Below are 22,698 nucleotides of genomic sequence, written 5' to 3'. Positions count from 1 at the left end.
GCTCACCAGGTGTTACTAAAGCCTGCATGGAACCAAACAGTTGTGGCCGACATGTTGTACAACCATGGTTACTGTAGACCACTAATGTGCTAATGAATTCCAAGAGTCAGAAGGAGCTGAATGAAACATCTATGAGTAAGATTTAAGTCCTCAGAATAAGTTGATGTTTAAGTTGGGAAAGAATGGAACTTACAGGTATTTCTTAAACTAAAATGATACATGAGCTCTAAATGAATGCCACAAGATAAATTTTGCATTATGGAAATGCCCAAGTCCAACATGAGTGCAACATTCAATACTATATCCACTTTATTCCAGAATGACAATGTATACTATCCCAACTGAATAGATAATGAATTTTATCCAAACATCAGGCAATCCACAAAAGCATAGGTGTTGCAATTTAAGCAAGATCACAGGAGTTAATTTGATTAATAAAAAAAACCAAGGAAATGGATATAGACTGTGAATTTAAATTGAACCACTATTGAACTTTTAGGTGAAGAAACATATTACAGCCATATCACAAAACCTTTAACCAATGAAATGATTTTCTGGATGCAGAACATCTGATTCGATGTATTCTTGGAAGTATCAAGCATATAAATTTGGCTGTAGGGATCAAGAGAAAAACCTCACCGGTCAACCAACTTGTTGCTTTAACTCATGCAATCCTGGTATTAGCAATTACAAACATTTATGGGCATCTCGGAAGTGTGATAAAAAAGAAAGATTTAAAGACAAAGGAATAGGAAAAACATGCTCCTTAAAGAACTAATAGTCAATTTCCTAAAATATCAAATTGAACCAATCAAGAACTGAATGGCATAACATGAAATAGGTGCATAAGAGGAAGGCACAAAACAAACAGACAATCATCCTCAGATCCTTCATGTATTAGTAATCAGAGGAGGTATACACACTATTGTTCAAGTCTTCAAGAGGGTCATTGATCAGGTGTCATTGTTGCACTTCCTGATTCAAACGGCCTACCACTAGCAAACAAATACAAGAAGTGCTGACAACAAATGTTAAAATCTAAATTTGGATCATAAAATCTTTTTTATTTTATGATGTTATAGACCTATGATGATCCTAATTGCTAATACAATCTATTAGTTATAAAATCTAAATAGGATCTACATCCAAATCTCAAAATCCTAGAATCTCGACCTTACCTATGATTCAAACAATCCATGCAACTTTTTTTAAGTGTTGGATGTTCCCCAAATGTAATCATGCAGATTTATGTCAGATGCATCCTTCAACCATTCCATACCAACCAAAGAAACTAATCACCAACTTTAGCTAAACCACCTAATTAATCCTTTACCTCTAGGCACCACTTAATCATAAGAAGATTGTCTAAAATAAGAAGTTGCACCAACTTTAGTCCTACCTGGGCATCATTACCTGTTTCAATCAAGTGAGAAATAGGGTAACCATGCAATGACTAATAGGGATTTACCAATGGATCTGATCCTTGAATTGTTATAAGCAAACTCAGCTTGAGGTAAGATCAAATACCATTAGGCAGATTGCTTGCCTGTTACGCAAATTGGTAAATTGACCAGAGATATCATGACTACCTAAGTTTGACAATCTACATTGGATGGTTACCGCTACTCAACGAAAGTTTAGTTAGTCCTTTGATTAGACACAAGATCAAATGGCTCGAGTTTAATTGATCCATATTAAAGTAAATAACCAAGGAATGACATACAAGCAGACAATTTGTTTAGAAAATAAATATGCAAAATGTGATGTATTGGATATCTTATTATGAGGAATGAAATGTCTCATTTAACAAACCAATCAAGTATCATTATCTACAAAGACATGACTAACCTTTGTAGATGTTTTAATAAACCTAGCATAAAATCAACAAGAACATCTTTCCATGCTGCTATAGAAATGATTATGGAGTTTTAAGTCCTTTAGTGAATGACATAAATGTATGGAAAACTTGATACCAGTCACATACCTTTACAGATCTCATCCCATGTTTGTCTAGTCAACCTTCTTGCCCTGGGTCCAAAATCTTTCCTACACTAAAGTGACCAACTAAAAACCCATTTTGCAAATTGTGAACTAAACTCTCCAAGTGACCCTGTAGGAATGCATAAGTGTCCCATGAAAGAAATATCCTTTTTTAATGACAAAGTTGGCAGTGGGATTCATAGTAAGCTCCTTATATGACTAAAAACTTGGTCCAAAAAATTGATCATTATTATGGCTTTAATTGACTCTAAACCATCTGTATAACAACCTTTAATGGAATCTAAACCTACAACTTGAACTAACACAGTAACTAGTAAACTTTATCGATGACTTGGTGCATCTAGTAGATTTTATTGTGGAACTAGCCTTATGTTGTACGTGATAATTGTACCTTTGGTAAATGAAGACTATCTATCATGTGTTTACTTCAGATTATTTTGTGAGTTCAAATAACCAACTTCTGTTTTCATTACTACAGGTCATCATGTCAAGCATAACAAGTCAATTCTTGAGAAGCATTGTGAACTCCAACTGAAATAGAAAGACAGCAGAATAGTAAATCAACTAAGTTAATGGGCACATGAAAAGCTTCAATTTTTTTCTCTTTTTTCCTCCAGTGGCTTGCCAAACCTTGGCATCCAAAAATAGCATGACTAGATCTTCAATTTCAGAGAGCAATATTTCATGTAATATTATCCTGAAAAGCATCACAATGCAATTCAACTGCACAATCGGAAGAGACATCTCAGGTTGAGTAACTCTTCCTTACCAGACTCAACCTACAAGGGATGGTCAGCTATAGTGCAGTTCATACATCACTATTCTTAAATCCATTGATCATAATAGACAAAGAAAAGGGTATCTGGAATTATCAGAGGCAAACTATCTATATAGCGGTAGAAGCGCCTCGCGTTATCCTTTTCTAGTGTCATGTTATCAACCACATCGCCATTGCTTGTAAGCACCCAGAGGTCTCTTGACCGAATTCTTTTTAAGCTCCCCCTGCAGAAGGGGCAAGATTGAGATCTCACATCCCTGGAGATTGAAAGGATGACCAAAATTAGAGGAAATAAAAGTATGAAACCTGTTTACTTATAACATAATGACATTGGGTAAGCATTTACCAGTCACGGTAGCATTTTAGGCACATGGCATGGCTGCAGCTTGGCAAGACCATCTTGGTGCAAACCTCCAGACATATCCCACATTCATCCTCTCGGTCCAAATCCTTATCAGAAGCCTTTTTCCGGTCTTCCATCCTCTTCCTTCCAACAATCTCCTTATTCTGGCCCCTCTCACTACATTCCTCCCTACCCATCAAGTTACTATCAAGTTGTTGAAGAGAAGGGTACACGACCGCTGCGATGTTTTCACCCAGAAAAGAGGAAGAATCCTCATCAGGATACAAGGAAAAACGAAGTACCTCAAGAATCTTATGAACGCATGAAAGTAAAAGTTTTGCTGACCATAGAATTCCCTGAGGCTGGCACGCCTTTCATAGGTGGATATCGATGATGTTCCATCAACATAAACCTGGATAATTTACATCATAAATTTCAACACTCAGACCACATGAATTAATCCTCAACTCAAGAAATGCCCTCATAGCAACAACATAAGAAACTTGGATGAACAGGAACCCAAAAGACAACCGAAACAATATAAAATCAGATACAGTGAGATGATAACCTTGTATATCATGATCTGGAAAATGCATAAATAACTGAGAAGACTATAAGAACAAGAACAGCCCATATACTGGATGAGGAAGAGGAAAAATGGTGCCAAAGGGCTGCAAGACAATCTCATGTGCAGGCATGGACCACCATAGGCTCTCTGAATAGTTTCTGCCCTGCAGCATCAGCAATGGCAGGTACCAAACAGATTACAACTCATCGAATCTTACAAACTCGTAGCAACAAAGAAGCATGAGCCCGAAACCAGAAATGTCTGGTAACAAAAGAAAGCAATTGGATGGAAGAGACAGGAAGGCATGGAGGGATTACAGGGAGTTGGCGTGGCTTATGTCAGCTTCAAGGCCCTTCAAGGAACCTCTGAAGGATGATGTCCTCGAAAGCTGGTTCTGAAACATGGCCTCGAACAACTCTTTCTTTTCTTGAAACAGAGAGAGAGAGAGAGAGAGAGAGAGAGAGAGAGAGAGAGAGACGGTGGTAATGGAATCCTTTGTGCTGCTAACCTATGGTCTGGTTATATAACAAGAGATCGTTGATTGAGAAGAACCTTTTGGGGGCAGGAAGGAGACGCTGGCTAAAGATGGAAGGGGAGAGCAGAACAGCACAGCACAACACAACACAGCACAGGGGTAGTTCAGCTTTTCTAGAAAGGAGCCAAAATATAGGAGTTTTGGGATTTTTTATCCTTTATATATTTATATATATATATATATGATGATTTTAAAAAAAAAAACTTGTAACTTTAAAAAATTCTAACTTTTTTTATTAGCACTCCAACTTTTAAAAATAAAATTTTTTTTCTAAAATGATCCTTCTACTCTGGTTGAGTATTACCTTTTGTTCATGTTGATCGTGTATCTGTTCTAAAAAAGAGCCAAAATATAGGAGTTTTGGGAATTTTTATCCTTTATATATTTATATGTATATATATATATATATGTATATGATTTTTAAAAAAACTTGTAAGTTTAAAAAATTTTCAATTAGCACTCCAACTTTTTTTTAAAAAAATAATTTTTCTAAAATGATCCTTTTACTCTTATTGGGCATTACCCTCTCTTCATCTTGATCGTGTATCTGTTTCATCAGTCGTTTTTCTTTGTTGAACTCATCTAACAATTTTAACAATGGCTAAGGTATGCCTCCTCCTTTTTTTATCGATAGTTGATAACGAAGGGGTGTAATGAGACAATGAGTGAGGGTGGACTATCTTTTCATACTCAATGACAATGATGACTAAAATTATACCTTCGTCATTGGGTTTAGCGAGGTCCAACGAGAGTCATTACACCCTCATCGCTAGGTAGATTCGACGAAGAAAGAAAGGCTTTTGTAGGTTGGATATAAGGACTTGCTAAAAAATAAAAACGATTTGTTGGGTGGATTCAATAAAGACAAAAGTTTTTTTTAGAATTTACATATATAATTTATTCAGAAATAACTCATTAATTGAATTTGATCAATCTTAAATTTTGTGCAGGACACATCTTTTTGATAAATGAATAAATATATCCTTCATTTCTTTCGTTAATTCTATAATTTTAGAGTGAATCAAATCAAATCGAATCGTAATTAATCAATTTTCTACCTTTCTTTATGCTTTATTGAACCGATCATAAATGTTTTATCAAATGGAAGCGAAAGTTACACCTTCGTTATAACATAAATCCTGGAGGGATCCTATCAAAAATAAAAATAATATGTGAGCGAAGCCACTATTAAATTTCATGGAAGAAACGGTAAAATAATTTATTTTTACGATAGAAAGTTCTCAAAATTATGAGTATATATATATATATATATATATATATATATATATATATATATATATATATATATTTATTGAACAAATTAATAGTGGCAGTAGCTTTCAAGGTTGAATAGTTGAAGGTGGGTGAAGCGGTGGGGCCGAGATGTCACCCTGACGCTGGGGCCCGGTGGCACCGCGTATCAATCGATCAGGACAACACAATCTCTCGCGTGTGCGTATTATACATGTAATTCTGACTCCGAGTGCGTGTGAGAATATAGTTCTGGGGCGGTAGGTGTTTGTGATAATTTCCCAAAGAAAATGACACGAGATTAAAAGGACGTTCGAAGGTGCACCTCCGACATGTGTGTCGGTCTGTGTTGACAGTGTTGACTGAGAGAGAAGGAAAGACATCGCAGTGGGTTGGTGTGATTGATGACTCCTAAAGAAAATGACAGGGGAAGACATTTGAGTCCGCGACTTCTCTGTGGGGGGATTCAAAAGCAGAAGCTTTCGGTGGCATCTTCACAGCTCAATCCTGCAGTAAGGAAAAGGAGGAAATAAAAAGGAGAGAGACTTAGAATAAGGAAAAGAAAGTCACTGTGTATTAGAAGATACCAACCTTGTGGATGATTTGATTCCAGAATTGAACCTATGCATCTCATAAGCAGCTTCTCTTTTGACAAAAAAAGATTATATAACAATTAATAACCAAATAAACAATGGTGGCTGTTGAGCACTAAGAACATCTTTAGACCTTCTCAAATGAAAGCTGGAATACAACAGTAGAGCTTATACACAATTCTAGTCATTTGGGTTCTAAGAGTCAATGTGATAAAAAGTTCTATTGGATTACCACAATTCCCAGAGGCTTAAACTATTTAAGGAAAAGCACAATGCATACTCAAGCAGAGGGACCGCATCTATGAATGCAATAATAATGAAGTTAATTAAATATATTAGGTAAATGCGGCTTAACCTCAAGCGTACACGTATAAAATTATTCAAGGGCTGCCGACCTTGCTTGTCGGAGAAAACATATTTGTCACACAAACCTATTTTTTAATCTTCATAGCTTCATAAAGTTCGAATCTCTTTTCAGATGTGATGCAATCTCCCTTGTTATCTTGTGTCGCCTCTTGCGGTTAGTCTTTGATCAGGTAAAAAGAGCCTGGATGATCAAAGAAACAAAGATAAGATATGTTAGCTTTGGAAGTTGCACATCAAAACAACAGCAGCACAACTTTTTATGTAAGTGGGATGTATTGTTTCAAGCAATAGCAGCACATTGAATTTGTTATGAGCCAGTTGCCAAAAAAAAATCGTTTTGAGCCCAACAAACATTAATATATTAATGGCCTGAGGTAGCTTAATACACAAACATCAGGAGCAACCAGTATCCATGCCTGGCTCCAAAATCCAAGGCTGACATTAGATACTGCAACTCAGTTGCCTTGTAGCTAGCACTCCTTTGCAGTCACCAGTTACATGTCCAGCCAGTGTTTTGAGAATCAATTTGCCTACCATGTTATCATCTCAGAAGCATGCAGAATCCACTCTTCACATCTTTATTGATAAGAATAACATCAACAAGCCCTAATGTCTTGATTATCTGGGATTGAGTTCACATTTATATCAATACACAAAAAGAAACAACGTGGTACCTCCAAATTCCATATCATTTTCTTCTCTGTGGATCTCTGCTGAGGCTATGTTTCTTCAACAATTTGATATAGCTTCGCATGAGGGTGAACTTGTTGGCACCCAGATGATAAAAGTAATTCCATGTGTATATGCCAGTCTTGTGCAAGTCATCAAAAATTATTCTGGTAACCATCCACAAGTAAATACTTGAGCAATATGCATTAATCATAGCACAAACAACCCTTACCTGACTCCATAGTTTCCAACTGGTTCTGCGGACATGATGCCAACATGCCGACGGCCGGAAATCACCTGGCTCAAGAAGAATGAACTTTGCAAAAAGATTTTAGGCATTACGAGGTAACCAGGAGAATCGCAGTTCTCTCTCAATAGCAAGTAAAAATACAAAACATTTGACCACTGTTATAACCATCATGCTGCATCGCAGTTGGCAAAACAATAGCACTCCGTTACACATATTGCAGTCATCTTAATAGCTATTACAATTTTCAGTTAACCAGCTAAGAGCACACAAGATTAATCTTCGGTACCTGGCTATATTTTCTTGTATAAATGATGTACTAATATATCTGATCAGTAAAAAAAGAGGAGATGGTTTAGTTAATAACATGTCCGAACTTGTCTTGTTAATAAAAAAGATCGAAGTCCAAAATGCAAGAGGTCAGTTCAATTGGTAAGAGAGCAGTAGCAGCCTCTACGGTGTAGCTCCATTTTCCAATGGGATGAAATGAATAGCAATAAGATTGTTATTGATTTTGCTAGAGAAAAATTGATCTAACATTGGCACAGAAATGAAGCTTCAGAAGGATAGGAATTTTGCTGAAGAATTTAGAGGAATGCATATGAAATCCAAAGAAATAAAAACTCAACAATGTTTCATCCACTTGTCAATTAAAACAGGTTAAGTTGGTGTTTTGAAATATAGGTCTAATTAGGGTCTACTACTGTTGACCTAAATATCAGGCACCATTCTAAGCCAACAGGTTTAGCATCATATATTACCAAACAAGATTCTTCTTCATTGAATACCTTTTACAGTAATATTGTTTCAGATATATAAAACTTGAGTAAAACACTCAACCGAACCAATTCTTAGTATGTCAATTTAATCCAACATTTAGCTAACTGACATAATTAGGTCTGACAAAGTCAACCATATCAAGTTTGCTACCATAAAGATTATGGCTTTGGTGCTTCAATTAGACGAGAGTTTATCATAAAGGTCAGGCTTGGTGACCAATCCTAATCGTAAAACAAACATTTTAATTGGAGGCAACAAAGATCTTTGGAAGAAACAGCTATAATTGTGTGCTTTAATGAAAAATTAAACTAAAAGGTGGGTGGTGTGTGTGTTTCACGAGTTGCTCGCACTTCAATTTATTCTAGCCTCCAACACTAGAACATTCTGTATAATCGTGAACAGCACAGACAAAAGGTATAGATAACAATTTCAAGTTTCAAATGAAATTACTTTATAAGGTTAAATCAATTGTAAATATGGAATAATGATCCTTGCTCACGTGTTGAAAATTTGAAAAGTATTTTCTTGAACATAATCGTGGATTTTGCATGTTCTGGAGGATTTGAAAGAGTTACAAATTCTTTTCTTTGATTGTTCATATTGTAAAATTATTTTAAAGACATAAAGTGGCATATTTTTTGGAATAATATCAATCATCTCAAAGCTTAGCATCAAAACATTCAGTTATTGTGATTTAGATTTTTATTAAATAGTGATGTGTATAACACTCGACTAATGCGGAATTATCTATAACTTCTCAAAATAGTTATTAGGGCTCTTAAAAGCTATCAAGCATTTTCTTTCTAGTGACTTAAATTCTCCCTCAACCTAGGATAGCTCAAAATAGGACTCTTAAACATCAATTGTACTCAAAATAAGATTCCAAAGCCACAATAAAATGTCTTAAAGGACAGTAGAAGTAAGGGAAAGTGATCCAAAGACCCATAAGACTTAATTCACTGGTCTGATCCTATTAAATCTGAACATAGAGCTTGATATCTCATGTTTCAAGACAGATAATAACCAAAATATTAAGCTCAGCTTCAGACTCAACACAAAAACGGAAAAAAGAAGATTTAGTGATTCGAAATTTTCATGCTTCTCTTCATACCACTTCACTAGAAAGATATCTTTGCTCTGTGCTTTCAGCATAGCTCCATTGTTGGATGCTACACTGCTTCCCATAACTCGTTCAGCCACTACCAAGTTGAACTCAATGCCAGAGTGTCCGGCAAATGTTTGGGCTAAGAGAAACTAAGTCTAACATCAAGAGTGATGTGTAAACTGAACAAAGGTAGTCTACAACATGGTAATGCACACAATAGAAGACACCAGATTAGCTGTTCCGCTTCCCTCTCAAAAGGCATGGGAAAGATTTCATGAAACAAATTTCTTTGATATGCCATACCATATGATATCCTAACGAAGCAATTCTTTTGGCTCAATCAAGACGAGTCCAGTATAGAGAGAAGGCATTACACATTAGCAATTTTGTCATTTAGGATGAACAAGATGCAAACTATATTGAAAATTAGGGGAATCAATTATGCTAAAAATTTGATAACCATAAACCTAGTAAACAAGTGCAGCATCTATAGTGGGAGTGCAATCAAATAAGAACAAATATAAAGAGCAAAAAATTTAAATCCCCAGAAAAGAGACCAAAAAGATGAATAAGACAAATGCACAAGTCACAACATTTTGGTATCATTAAGAGCCAGCTCTTAATCACAAGTCAACATGACGAAGCACAGCAGACTATTGTTTGCCATGCCATATCACGTCTAACGATCACGTAGATCTCCACAAACAACCTCAAATAAGGAAACATTACCTTCTCACCGCCTATCGTTCTGATCTTGCTGTCGACGGCGGGGCTGTACACTCTGAGAAACTCGGCTGGAAGGTTGAAATTGCTGCCATCGGAGAACTCCACTTCTACCTGAAAGAGAAGGAGAGGGTCAACAATGCAACCAATGTGAAAAATACTAGCCGAGCAAGCTTTCGAAACAACAGATACTGGCATTCGTAAGACACAAAAAAGAGCTATCCAGTCATCAAGCTCGAAACCTCTATGCCAAGGGTGCATAGGGTTGATCTAGGGTACAAGGCACCGAAGCCGAGGTAAGAAGGGCGAACTCTTACGGCCTTGGGAGGGTGGAGGGCGAGTCTGGTTAGCCGGGGTGGTTGCGCGGAGGCGTGCGCGCGTCGGACCGCCGAGAGGAGAAGAGAAGACGACATCGCGCGCATCATTCTCGGTGTTGACCGCCCATTTCCACTCGGCTGGTTCAGGGAAAAAAACAAACAGCTTCCGGGCACTACTATGGGGAGGAAGCGAATGGCCTTTGCATGGCATCATCCGATGCCTATTTGGGCTCGCCCAACCAAATTCGAATCTTGATTCGATCCAAACGAAATAATCTTAGTCCATTGGTCTAACGCTGACGAGCATAACTTCGTAGAAGATTAATTACATATTATTTCATATAATTAATTATCCTTAATATTTTTATCTTTATATTTTGTCGATAAAAATATCCTTATAATAATAAAAATAATTTTATCGATAAAAATATCATAGAATTTACTACTGAATATGCTGACTTAGAAGAAACGATGTTAAATGTTTCACTTTCATAAGTATAAATATAATTTTTAAAAATATAATAATTAAAATATTAAAATAATTAATTACATAAGATAATATGTAATTAACCCATGTTTTAGAACGTAGATTGACTATGACTTCATTTTGAAGGATATTAAAATAAATTTAAGAATTAACCAAATATATACAAACACATAAATATCTTCTCGTTTTGTACCTTATATTTCATCTCATAGAAAACATTTGAGACAATCTCTCTTCACCTTCCAACAAAAAGAGAGCTATTATTGCAATAAAATGAAAACATTCATTGACAAAGTAGCAGGGAAAGATTTTGATCAAGAAGCCAAGTTCAAAATGAAAAGATTGTTAGAACAAAGATATGTTTCACTTTTGAAAGCAAGATAATGGTTGCCAAAGTCCCCAACCACCAACAAAGCAGCATGTTAACCAATCCGATTCCTAGCAAAAATGAAGTTGGATGACATGATAAAATATTGAATTCATTCAAGACCTTAATCAGGTCTTCTAACAAAGAAATGATGGCTGCTTCAATAAAAATATACCAAGGCAGGGGATAATCCATTAATACACTCATTAGACACTAATGGGTAAAGCAGTTGCCTGCAAATTCCAATAGCTTCACCCTTTTAGAATGTCAACTAAATTCTCTTTTTTGGGCACTTTTGCTGCTTCACAATTTTCTTGTCAAGCACCTCTTGTGCACAGTAAAACCCTATAAGAACTTCTGAATCCCTCATGGACCAGACAAATCAGAAGCATTAAAAATCTTGAACATGCATATCAAGACCCATAATCTCATGATTGAATCGAGCGTGTTGAGCTAATATGTAGATATGGAATCAACCAGAGGAAGCTCGAAATGGTACAACACGGGGAACAGTCACACTTTCTCTACTTGCAGCTCGTGAAGCAGCAACTTCCTCAAGACGCTTCCATGTAGCTTCACGTTTTGACATGATGTCCTTGTTTTTAGCTTCATCTTCTTCAAATTTCTTCAAACACTCCGCAACCAAATCAGGATCATGATCAGAGAAAATCTTGCACACATTGAGTGTTAGGCTCTTCACGGCTTGGTTCCAGTGGGTCCTTGTGTTTCTCTCCAATGCAGGAAAGATGATCGGTAATAAACCCTTGCAATTTTGTTTAATCAAGTTTTCAATGTGGTCATTATTCCAAAGGAACAATGCTCTTTCTGCCACCTGCATCAGCAGAAGATTCGAGAGTGATTAAAATTAATCAGACTTTGAGATTAAAATTAATTAGAGATAACCAATACAAACCTTCCATCAATAGTTAAGGTGTGAGATTAAAATTGCTAGTGTGACTCACAATTCAAGCATGCAAAGACACAAAGATAGATATGTTAACAAACTTACATACCAAGGTAAACTATAAAAGATCTTTCCATACAATTATCAAACAATAGAAATCCTAGATGAGATATTTAGAAATATAATAATTGTATCACTTCCTGATTATTCAATACATTGTTTATTGACATGAGAAAAGATCAAGTAGTTGCAAAATTTATTGAAAATTTCATATGAATGATTATCGATAGGTCCCTGATAGGACAAAATATTGGAAAACAAGATATATCTGTTTAGTGGATTTATGTACCTAAAAGAATTTTGTGAACACTTTTAGTTACTAACAGTGGTTTATCCAATAAAGGAATTGTATGCAGAAACAAATAGATCTCATGAAAAAACTTCAACAGGAGAAAACAATGTTGACTGTGCAACTCATCCAATGACCGACTAAACAGAATATCATCCTATCCTCTAATTTTATACAGTGTGTATGTGCAATAATTAGGATAAGTATTTCTCTAGATCAGTTCAAAGCACCGAACCAACACAAATCAAAAGTTTGTGAAATGCATATGACCACTGGAAGTTTGGTGGTTCAAGGGTTAATTTACCATTATCCCATTGACTAGTTGAAGTTAATATAAAGTAGAGATACAAGTCTTCAAGGCACCTATACTGATGCATAATATTCATTGCTCATATAGTTGAAGTTAATACAAAGTGTTGACACAAGCCCTCAAGGCCTGGTGAAGGTGATGGTGATGCTAGTGGCATGAACTACAAGTGATAGCAACCATGATAGTGGTGAGATATTGTAGTGGTATGGTGGCAGCAGAAAAGGTGTAGTGTTGGAGGCGGTCATGATGGTGATAGGTTGATAATGACAACCACAGTATTGGCAATGCTGTTAGCAATGGCCACGAAGGTGACAGTAGTGGCAGTGGTGACTGAGACGAGTGGCAGTAGTAGTCATTTTATTGTTGAGGTGCAAAACACAGTGGCAAAGGTGATGATAGTGACAATGGCAACAGTGATAATGTGCTTAAATAAGAACATGAGATGATCTGAAACTTTCTCCAAGGCCTATACAAAAATTAGAAAAATGACAAATAGCTTTCTGTTATTAAACATATTTACTATAGTTCTCAATTTTCTTGGAACATATTCTGAAATTAGAAAGTAATCACACCCAAGTCTTTTGGCCACGTAAAACGGTTTCTTAGTGACAATCAGAATTTGTGGACTTCTTTGCAACTCTTCGAGAACTATATATATTGCATAATCCATGGCATTTAACAGCTGAAACATTAGAGATAAGTTAAGTGGACTGAAGAGGTGTCACAGAAAGATTTTGAAGCAGATAAGGGCAGTTTTAAGAAGATTTCATCCCATTACACTGGTCTTTTGCATTAAGCTTAGCATGTATATCAACGCATACCGATCTTAGAATGCATTTGATGTCCCATATAAACATTTTTTTCATTCTGACTGAGCCTACCCTAGGTACGACATATGAGACAACTTCCTGTTCCTGCTCAAACAATCAGCATACTCATAAAATGTGCATTATCAATGTCTTCTAGCATATTTCTATGAACAATAGACTATCCTCATTCTTGTTTCAAAATGCATAATCAAATATTTCTTACAATAATGCCCCTTCTAGGCATCTGCCTAAAAGCTGAAAGTTCGAAATTACCTAGGGAAAGGGAAGAAGGAAAGAAGAAAATGAAAGTTTGGTGACAGAAAGAGAGGGAGAGAGGAAAATGCTGAACATTGCAAGGAAGCAAAAACAACTATGTCAAACTGAAGGCGGCAAGTTCAGCAAGTATATGATTGCGAAATCAACATAATTAAGAGTAAATGGAGCACAGTAGAAAATGAAAGAAATAAGAAAAGAGAGTGAAAGCTGAAAAAGCCTCCTGTTGATTGAGAGACATCGTTCGTCAGCTCTGGAACCCTATTTTAATTAAATCATAAACTATCTGCTCTCTATATAACTATTTTCCCCCTAATAAACAAACATATCTAATATTAGATATGGGTGAAACTGCAAGTCTGTAACACCTTGGTCCAGATTCAGATGTTTCCGAGTATTAGAAGATCCAGGCCTAGTTTTTGCACAGGTAACTGGGTAATAAATTATCACATTGGAATCTAATGAATGAGATGGCAAATCATATGAAAAAATTGGACATAAGCATAATAGAGCACTATTCCTATAAGGAAGCAACATAGCATACCACATAGAAGAACTCATATGAAATTAATGATCCAAATATGAGCATGAACAGCACAGCCCATATTGAATTACCAATACTTAGAACAATATCTAATCTCAAGCTTGATTTACTTGATCAGAATTTTGAGTATAATTCCTAGTGAACAAGTGAAGTAAACTTTTAGCGAACAACCGGCTCCCTTTAATATCCTCCTTCACTCTCAGAGTTTACATAAGACAATTTCAGGCAAAGAAAAGTCTGCCCAACTAAGAAATGAAATAAAATATAAAAATTCAGGCCACTCTAACCACAATTAATATGTATTATTAGAGAGGCTTAAGTGTCACACCAATGGTAAAAAGAGACCTATAAACTTAGAGGACTCTCCCTAGAACAAGAGGCTAGTAGCATAGAAGATTATGCAAATTCATCAAAACCTCTAGCTAAAAACTGATCTCCTTCAAGTGCAATAAGAGTGATATCACCACCTCAGGTACCTCAGTGGTGTTATATATATGCTACTGTAGACAATGACATTACAAGACAACCTAGAAAAGGCATGCAAAACTTCAAGTCAATCTACCTTTTGGTACCCAAGGTTTAGAATCTAGGTCTGATGCCCGATATCAGTCAATGGCTTGATCAGCATAATTATGGTACAGACAAACATACTACCATTCAGTAAACGTCAGTGTCATCCAGACCAAGAGAAAGAGGGAGAGAAAAGGGGAGGGGCAGAAAGATAAGAGAAGGAATTAGGGAGAGGAAAAGGTGAAGGAGGACGAGATGGAGGAGGAGAAGAAGAATAGCAATGAGGTGACAGTGAGGAGGAGGAACAGGCAGAGGATGAGGAGGGAGAGAAAGATACACGAAAGCAAGAGAAAGGGAGAGACTGTGTGAGAAGAGAGAAAGGAAAAAAAACAGAAGAAAAGATGACAGCTATCAAAAGCCTATCATGCAAGATAAATATCAGTCGTTTGTGTACCGAATCATGGTTGTACTAGTAAATACCAGTCAATACCAATCAATGACTCTTTTTTTTTTAAACCTTGGTGATGTCTACTAAACAAAGCTTATGTTACACAGCTAAAAGAAAAAATGGGAAAAAAATACATGGATGAGAAATATAATCAGAATGAAGCACGAGGTACATAAGAGTATGATCTGAAATTACAACTGAAATATGAGAGGATAGCTACCTGAAAGTGAGAACTGTTCAAGCAGCGAGCAATCTGGCGAAACAGTGGAACCATACATCGCTGGAAATCTGCAGGCTGAGTTGCTTCTAGGACTTCTTCTAACTCTCCCAAGAACATTACTTCCTTTGAACTATTTGTGATAGGCCAGTATTTCAACAAGCCCATTATAACAGTATCCGCAAGTTTGCAGTCCTTTTCAATAAATTGAGTTATGCAATATGATAACTGCTGATGATACATAGCAATGCACCTTGGCTTGTGCAGTGGGATTAGTGCACGGAGAAGGAACAATTTATGCTCTTCCTTTAGTGGCAAAGCAAATCCACTGATGACACTTCCCAAAATTTCCAGTAGCTCTGCAATCCCATTGTGCTTTTCTGTTTCAAAGATAAACCGATAGAAAATGTTGTTAATAGCTTTCCTGATGAACGGTCGGTGCACCATAAATTTACCATAGATTCGATGGAGTATTGTTTTTAGGTACTCCCTCTCTCTAGGATCTTCAGAATCAAAGAGATCGAGCAGCTTAAGAACAAAGGAGTGATCTACATATCTTTTTGCCAACTTAGCATCAGTCTCCGGAGATGCAACAAAACGTAGAAAGAACTCATAGACAATCTGTAAGTGAGGCCACGCGGGGTCCATTACAGGTTCCTCCTCTTCTGCATCAATTTTTTCCAGAATCATGTTCTCTCGAGGCGGGGAAGTCAAGGTCCTAAACAAGTTGACGGACACCATCTTTGCAATCTCTTGCATGACATTCTCTGGAAACTTCCCAGATGATGAAGTCACATAGTCAACAAGCTCTAACAATGTCTGTCGCTTTATATCTTTCTCTTTCAGGTTCTTTGATGGGTCAGTGAAGTCAAACACAACGCAGCAAAGGTCCAACTTTCGCATAAATAAACTCTGTTTCTCAGAATTAGGGACATCTTTAAAGCTCGGCAATGCTTCAAAGACTGGGACCACATTATTGCCATTCAGCTTTACATTAACAGCTGGATCATACTTGTTTTGGTGATTTAACCCAGGACTCAATCCAGGAGGGGCCTGACTGTTCAGATTTGTGATCCTACTGGCTTGCAAATCCCCATTTCTTGAACTGGTCGAAGAAGATGACGACTGAGGAGTTGGTCCACCAACTGAATCCCGACTGTCTGATGACTTTGATGGCTTTCGAGGGAGCCGGTTTAGTATCTGCTTAATCATTCTTGACTGCAGGTAATTGAGTTGGACAATGAAACAGAATTTGATGCCTTAAGAATGTTTCCTAAATCGTTTATAAATAATTGATTTTGAAGGCAAACGCTGCTCCTAGCCTCGTACTCCTTCCTCAGCAATTTCCCATGGGATAACTAGACCAATTTTTTGACAAGTTTCCATACAAGTTCCATATTCAGGAGAAAGATGACGTTTTTTCACCTAAAGACAAAGTTTCCCCCAAGAAATCCACGATTATAAGGAAATTTTTCACATGCAAAGATGCAACATCAAGCACAGATCAAACAGGAAACCTGAAATTGTACCGTTCCGCGGTGCCGCTTTTTCTAATACAACCAGACTTCCGTCTCCTGTCCAAGCAAACAAGATCACCTCATAGCCAAAATCGACCGCAAGAAATGACTCGATCAAGAGAGCTAATTTTCCCGCCCGCCCCCAAATCGAAGCCGATTCGGATGACCGCACCAATCCGGAAGCGATCTGGAGGGATCAAGCCGGGGATTTTGAGCGAGAATTAAAAAGAAGGTGCGCCGAAGGACGAATTCGAAGACGAACAACAGTGAAAACGAAGGCCATTTCCCAATCGAAGGCCAATTGCAAAGAGAGAAAGAGGATAGGGGTTAAAAAAAAGCTACCTCTTTTTTGGGTGATCGAAGGAGCGGCCTCTCCTCCTCCCGATCGGCCGTTGCCGCTTGCCTATTACGAGGACAAGAAAAAGGAGAGAGAAAGAAAAAGAGGAGGACGCCGATGATGCTGATGATGATGATGATGAGCAGAGAGAGATCGAGAGACTGGAAACAAACGACAGAAAAAGGAAGGCCGCCCCCCTCTATCTCTCTCTCTTCCCTCTCGCGTCTCACTCGGTTTCTGATCTAATTGTGAATCGAGCCAATTTGTAGGACCATGCGAAACACCCCGACACATGTTTGCTGAAATGCTCGTCTTTGTGCAACGAAAAAGTCATTCATGGCGAACCAATGGGCCTCTCACTCGTCTCATCGGCTCCGCTATTATTAGTCTAATAAACAGCATATACAAATATAAACATTTTCGTAATAACACGATGGAAATTGATCGTAAGAGCATCAACACCACCACGTGGCACATATGACCACGTCAACGACAGGCACGTGATCAGGGCGTGTCGTTTCGTATCACAAGTGGGCTCGACTCGAACCTGACCCGATCTACAAAGCGCATCGAATTGAGCCCAACTCACAAACCAAAGTGAGTCGAGTTCGGTTGACCCGGTCGAGTCAAGTAGAGCTGCAGAACCATTCGTCGCGTTGACCTTTCGAAATCAAGGATTTTGCTGACGGTGCACTGCTTGGTCAACGCAACTTAAACGAAGTCATGGCGATTTCTGTGGTCAAACCCCCCGAGTTTGACTACTTCGGTGGCTTCTCCCACATGACACGGTCAAATGGCGTGCGACCTCGGAGACAATAAGCTGTGCCCCTTTCTCCCACGAGCTTGGTTTCCGCGTCAATGGCGATCCAAGCTTGAACGTGAATCTTCACGTACTGCAACCACAATTCTTTGATCCATCCATTTCCGCCTCGGTTCAACTTCTTCCCCTCCTGGAAGAAACAAAGCTTTTGCTGAAACGCTGGCATCAACTCCTCTTCGGTGTCCATGGTTGCTCCACTCGTGTCGCAGCAGTTCTCTTCGCGCACGCAGTAGATGAGATCCACAATAAAAGCCAAGGAGAGCGTTTGCATCCAGAAAAGGACTGCTTCTTAGATGAGGGTTCTGAGAACAGACGAGTTCCCTGGATTCAATGCAACTCTCTCTCTCTCTCTCTCTATCTCTTTCTTTCTCAACGTCACCTGGGATGTCATCACAGGAAACCAAATGAAGGATAAGGGCAGCAAGGAAGCCATGATCCTGCAGCAAGTTTCAGGGTACTACTAACTGTTGCGGTGCACCAGAACTCAGACATCTGGCTTCACAGCAGCCACTTGGAGTAGAGGTTCGTCTCATGCAAGGGGGATCTCCGCCATGACTTGGCCATGCAGCGAGCGACGGAGACGAGTCAAGTCGGGAAGACAAGCAGTCATAGTCATGACGAGCTGATAGGTGTGTTCTCTTCCCGAGTAATCTGATGGAATCTGTCATGGTGTTGTGGTATTCTTAAGCTCCTTATGGGGATATTCTAATCCAATAGAATTAACAGCACATAAGAATATTCACATTTGTAATATACACAGATTTGGATTATTGGGTGTTATAATTCCACTGCACTATTAACTAACATATAACAATAATATAATATAATATATAAAGTAGTATAACATAAACTTAAGCACCAAATAGTGTACAATACAGCACATAAAATAAAAATAAAAATGTAAAAAATTATATTTCAAAAAATAATTTTAAAAGGTGAATTGATTTATATTGGATTCCAACAAATAAACCAAACTGGTCATGCAATTTTGACCCTTCCAATTTCAATTCTATTTGAAATTATAACCCAAATTATAAGTATTACATTGCTCTAATTTATGCTAAAATTCTATTATTTCCCCATTTATAAGGTCTCACCTTTGTAATATACAAAGATATTAAGATTTGGATTAGTGGGTGTTATAATTTCAATACAATTATCAATATTTATATTTTCATTTTGATACCTAAGCTTGCATATAACATAATATGATATGATACATAAAGGACTAAACTTAAGCACCAAATAATGTAAGATACAACACATAAAATAAAAACAAATATGAAAACGAATATACAATAAATATATGTATATATATAATTTATATTAATTCTATTGGATTCTAACAAAGAAATCAAACTGGTCAATGGAATTTTGACCATTCCAATTTCAATTCTATTGGGTTTCCTTCTCTTACCTCAATCGCCTGCCTATTTATGGGATTGGAGGTCTCTCTCGAAGTATATCGACCTAACTTTCGTGTTGGTGCTGTCCTCCATGGCGCCGTCCGACGAGCAGCGCCGCAGCCAGAAGTCCATCATCCGCTCCCTCGACAAGCGCAGCAAAGGCCTCTGCAAGAAGGCTACCGAGCTCTCCACCCTCTGCAACGCCGACGTCTGCCTCGTCTGCTACCGTCCCGGCGCCACCGCCCCGGTCGTGTGGCCCGAAGACCCCACTCGTGTCGGCCGCACCATCGGCCGCTACCTCGCCGCCTCCCCCTCCAAGAAGCTGGCCAAGAACCAGGTCAGCTTCAAGAACCCCAACCCAGGCCAAGCCCAAGAAGCCGTCACGAACAACGACGACGACGACGATGAGGAGGAGGAGGAGGAGGAGTGTAAAGAGGCCAAGGCCAGGAACGGCAAGAAGAAGGTGGTGGATACAGAGGACCGTCTCCGGTTACCATGGCCGGACGACGATTGCGCGCTGGGGTCTCTGGTGGAGGCGTTGGACTCTAGGCTGAAGAAGGTGAGGGACAGGATCGAGCAGCTGGTGGCAGAAGACATAGCGTCGACCTCGACGGCACCGGCACCGCCGGATAAGTACTCGACCGCCACAGGAGGCGCCTCCACAAGCTGCAGCGCTTATAGGGAACCACCGGCTCCGGCGTTCGCCGCCGTCTGCCCATGCATGTACTGCCCTCTGCACGGGTACTGGGCCATTCGACGTCTGCATGGCCAAGACCGAAACCGAAGGGAAGACAGGAGTTGACCGCAAGCCAAGAGTTGACTCAATCATCATAGTTAGTTACCGGGGCTAATTACATATTATCCCTATACTTAGAACCTATTAATATTATGATATCTATATTTAAAAATTTTAAATTAATTTTTTTTATAATTTTTAAAATATAATAAATAATTTAATTTATCGTAATATCATTAATTAAAAAGATGAGTATAAATATAATTTTGATATTTTTTTATTTTATTTTTCTCTCAGTACAACTAACTGACAATATCAAGATAAATGAGATTATTTATTTTACTTTTAGAATTATAAAGATCTCAATATAAAATTTTTTTAAATACAAAGGCCTTAATATTAATAGGATCTAAATATAAAGAATAATATATAATTAACCCTAATTAAGTGAATTGGAGGCATTTATGTGTCTGCCTCATATTAATTTTGTTTATATTATTAAGGAAGCTGTTAACTTTTGTGTTGCTTTTGTATTAAGAATATGGCAATAAAATCAATGAATTATTGGCAATAATCTTACATAATCGAATCATAAAAATCAGAGCCCGAACGGGTCGAGTTCGACTACACTGAATGCTTCTATTCCGAGTCTACCTATCCCAATATTCCTTTGGTCTTATCGGTCGGATCCCGATCTTCCCACTTTTTAAATGTCTGATCAAATATTATTTTAATTGTAATAATAATATGATAAAAGTATTATTTTTTTATTAAAAATAATTTTTGATAAGTGACAATTCGAGGTGTAATGTGGGCTTGGCCAAGTCATCATTGAACCCAATTTGCCATAGCAATAGTTTTATATGGGCCGGCCCAATAAGGCCCAACTCATTATTATATCCACGTCCTAAAAATCTTTCGTATTTTTCCCATATTTCATTTGATTCAATTGATTACAATACATATTTACGAGTAATCTTTTTGATACTTAAAAAAAAATTCTAGAGAACTTAACACGTGAATATCGAAATGGTACGTAACAACAAAATTTATTACGTAAGATCGAAAATATTTATATAATTTAGAGAATATTTTCTTAGACGATAATACATAAGAAGCTCGATTATAAATATTATATTCTCTCTTCTCTCCCCTTCTTCGACACTCTCTTAATATTTAATCTTAAGCTTTATCAACTCGTGTGTCGGAATGATTGAGTTAAAAAATCAATCTTCTTTGGTGATCAAATCTTATAATATAATAGATTATGAAAGGGACACATCAATCTCACATCCACGACATTAATAGAGTGGTTGGATAATCACACACCAATTTTAATATTATATTTATTATAAATAATTCGTATAGATCAACATGGATATATTTATTTATTTATTCATTCGGTTTCAATTATTAAAAAAATAAATTATTTCATCAATATTTAAACTCAAATCATTACGAGTTTTAAAGTAAAAAATCATCACACCATACAATCTATTTATTTTATTTTATTTTTATTTAATTAAAAAAAAGTTAGCTAGTTTTAAACGTTGTGATTTCGATTTCTAGGAATCAGAATCAAACCGTATGGCCCCATTTCGGTTCAAAACTATTAAATCATCGACCGGATTCTGATTCGGATTCGATTTCGATTTCAATTCGGCATCCACCAACCCATATGTTCAAAGGCAACGTGACGTCGACGAAGCTGGCAGCTGACGTGGGAGGCTTACGTGATCGAACCTGTCCTGACGTGTCCACGTTTCCAGGAACGTTTCTGGGTCAACGATTCGTCCCGCTATTCGGGCATTATATTATGAGTTCATCTTCGACGTAGCCTTGTCTGCTTGCGGTTCATCGGATAAGCTTTGGTTTCTGGAAAGACGAGAAGTCTCCATGCACCGAGTCGCCTTGTTTGCTAGCGCGGAGGTTAGCACGCCAACCACAGCAGTCTTCTTCTTCCTCATTAGATAAGCATGCAGGCAGCCAATGCCACCGTTGCTTGTTGACGAATATATTCCCATCAAGAATCATGTTGATGATGCTAATCGTCATCAACAACAGCTATCGATAGAGAGAGAGAGAGAGAGAGAGAGAGAGAGAGAGAGAAGTGTGCGTGTGGTGTGAAGAAGAAGGAGACCGAGAACAGTGATGTGTGTGTTATGAGAGGGATGCTATGTCGACACTGTGTGTTCATCTGCATCTCTCTCCCGTAATTTGACTGCAGAATTGTATTGATGTTTCTGTGGAATGTGTGTACTTTGGGTGGATTAGATAGAGATGATCAAGTGGAACAATGAGGACATTGGCAGCAGCTATCCTTTTCTTGTATGCGTGGATTTTAGAGTTGGATGCTGAGAGCATTAGAAGCTGATATGTTGAAGCTGA

The 22,698-nt window shown here is 37.7% G+C and overlaps 4 protein-coding genes across 10 annotated transcripts; 1 reads left to right on the top strand and 3 right to left on the bottom strand.

The window, feature by feature from the left end:
- Positions 1-2,570: 2,570 nt before the first annotated feature.
- On the bottom strand, positions 2,571-4,332 carry LOC135674576 (E3 ubiquitin-protein ligase AIRP2-like). 2 transcript variants are annotated; one of them, XM_065184549.1, is made up of 5 exons: positions 4,008-4,332; positions 3,691-3,853; positions 3,469-3,534; positions 3,126-3,355; positions 2,571-3,036 (listed from the first exon to the last, which is right to left on the bottom strand). In XM_065184549.1, exons 1-5 carry the CDS (start codon positions 4,091-4,093, stop codon positions 2,826-2,828), a joined length of 756 nt encoding a protein of 251 aa, XP_065040621.1. In that variant the 5' UTR covers positions 4,094-4,332; the 3' UTR covers positions 2,571-2,825. The 2 variants fall into 2 exon arrangements, with proteins under 2 accessions (XP_065040621.1, XP_065040620.1); XM_065184548.1 differs by having other exon boundaries at positions 3,126-3,360; positions 3,468-3,534; positions 4,008-4,331.
- Positions 4,333-6,386: 2,054 nt separating this feature from the next.
- LOC135674575 (uncharacterized) lies at positions 6,387-10,537 on the bottom strand. 3 transcript variants are annotated; one of them, XM_065184546.1, is made up of 5 exons: positions 10,277-10,537; positions 9,966-10,073; positions 7,337-7,420; positions 7,110-7,246; positions 6,387-6,616 (listed from the first exon to the last, which is right to left on the bottom strand). In XM_065184546.1, exons 1-4 carry the CDS (start codon positions 10,382-10,384, stop codon positions 7,124-7,126), a joined length of 423 nt encoding a protein of 140 aa, XP_065040618.1. In that variant the 5' UTR covers positions 10,385-10,537; the 3' UTR covers positions 6,387-6,616; positions 7,110-7,123. The 3 variants fall into 3 exon arrangements, with proteins under 3 accessions (XP_065040618.1, XP_065040616.1, XP_065040619.1); XM_065184544.1 differs by having other exon boundaries at positions 7,110-7,271; positions 7,337-7,401; XM_065184547.1 differs by lacking the exon at positions 6,387-6,616 and having other exon boundaries at positions 7,109-7,246; positions 7,337-7,401.
- Positions 10,538-11,226: 689 nt separating this feature from the next.
- LOC135674574 (serine/threonine protein phosphatase 2A 57 kDa regulatory subunit B' theta isoform-like) lies at positions 11,227-17,634 on the bottom strand. 4 transcript variants are annotated; one of them, XM_065184541.1, is made up of 4 exons: positions 17,354-17,634; positions 17,012-17,198; positions 15,498-16,919; positions 11,227-11,962 (listed from the first exon to the last, which is right to left on the bottom strand). In XM_065184541.1, the coding sequence occupies exons 3-4, from the start codon at positions 16,704-16,706 to the stop codon at positions 11,603-11,605; spliced, it is 1,569 nt and encodes a 522-aa protein (XP_065040613.1). In that variant the 5' UTR covers positions 16,707-16,919; positions 17,012-17,198; positions 17,354-17,634; the 3' UTR covers positions 11,227-11,602. The 4 variants fall into 4 exon arrangements, with proteins under 4 accessions (XP_065040613.1, XP_065040612.1, XP_065040615.1 ...); XM_065184540.1 differs by having other exon boundaries at positions 17,024-17,198; XM_065184543.1 differs by having other exon boundaries at positions 17,012-17,068.
- A 2,031-nt stretch (positions 17,635-19,665) lies between these two features.
- On the top strand, positions 19,666-20,376 carry LOC135674019 (agamous-like MADS-box protein AGL103). Its single transcript, XM_065183429.1, has one exon. It carries the CDS (start codon positions 19,666-19,668, stop codon positions 20,374-20,376), a length of 711 nt encoding a protein of 236 aa, XP_065039501.1.
- Positions 20,377-22,698: the final 2,322 nt, after the last annotated feature.

The sequence above is a fragment of the Musa acuminata genome, chromosome BXJ1-5, assembly GCF_036884655.1.
Source record: "Musa acuminata AAA Group cultivar baxijiao chromosome BXJ1-5, Cavendish_Baxijiao_AAA, whole genome shotgun sequence".
In the NCBI taxonomy this organism is placed as follows: domain Eukaryota; kingdom Viridiplantae; phylum Streptophyta; class Magnoliopsida; order Zingiberales; family Musaceae; genus Musa; species Musa acuminata.
This window is presented reverse-complemented; position numbering and strand designations above follow the sequence as displayed.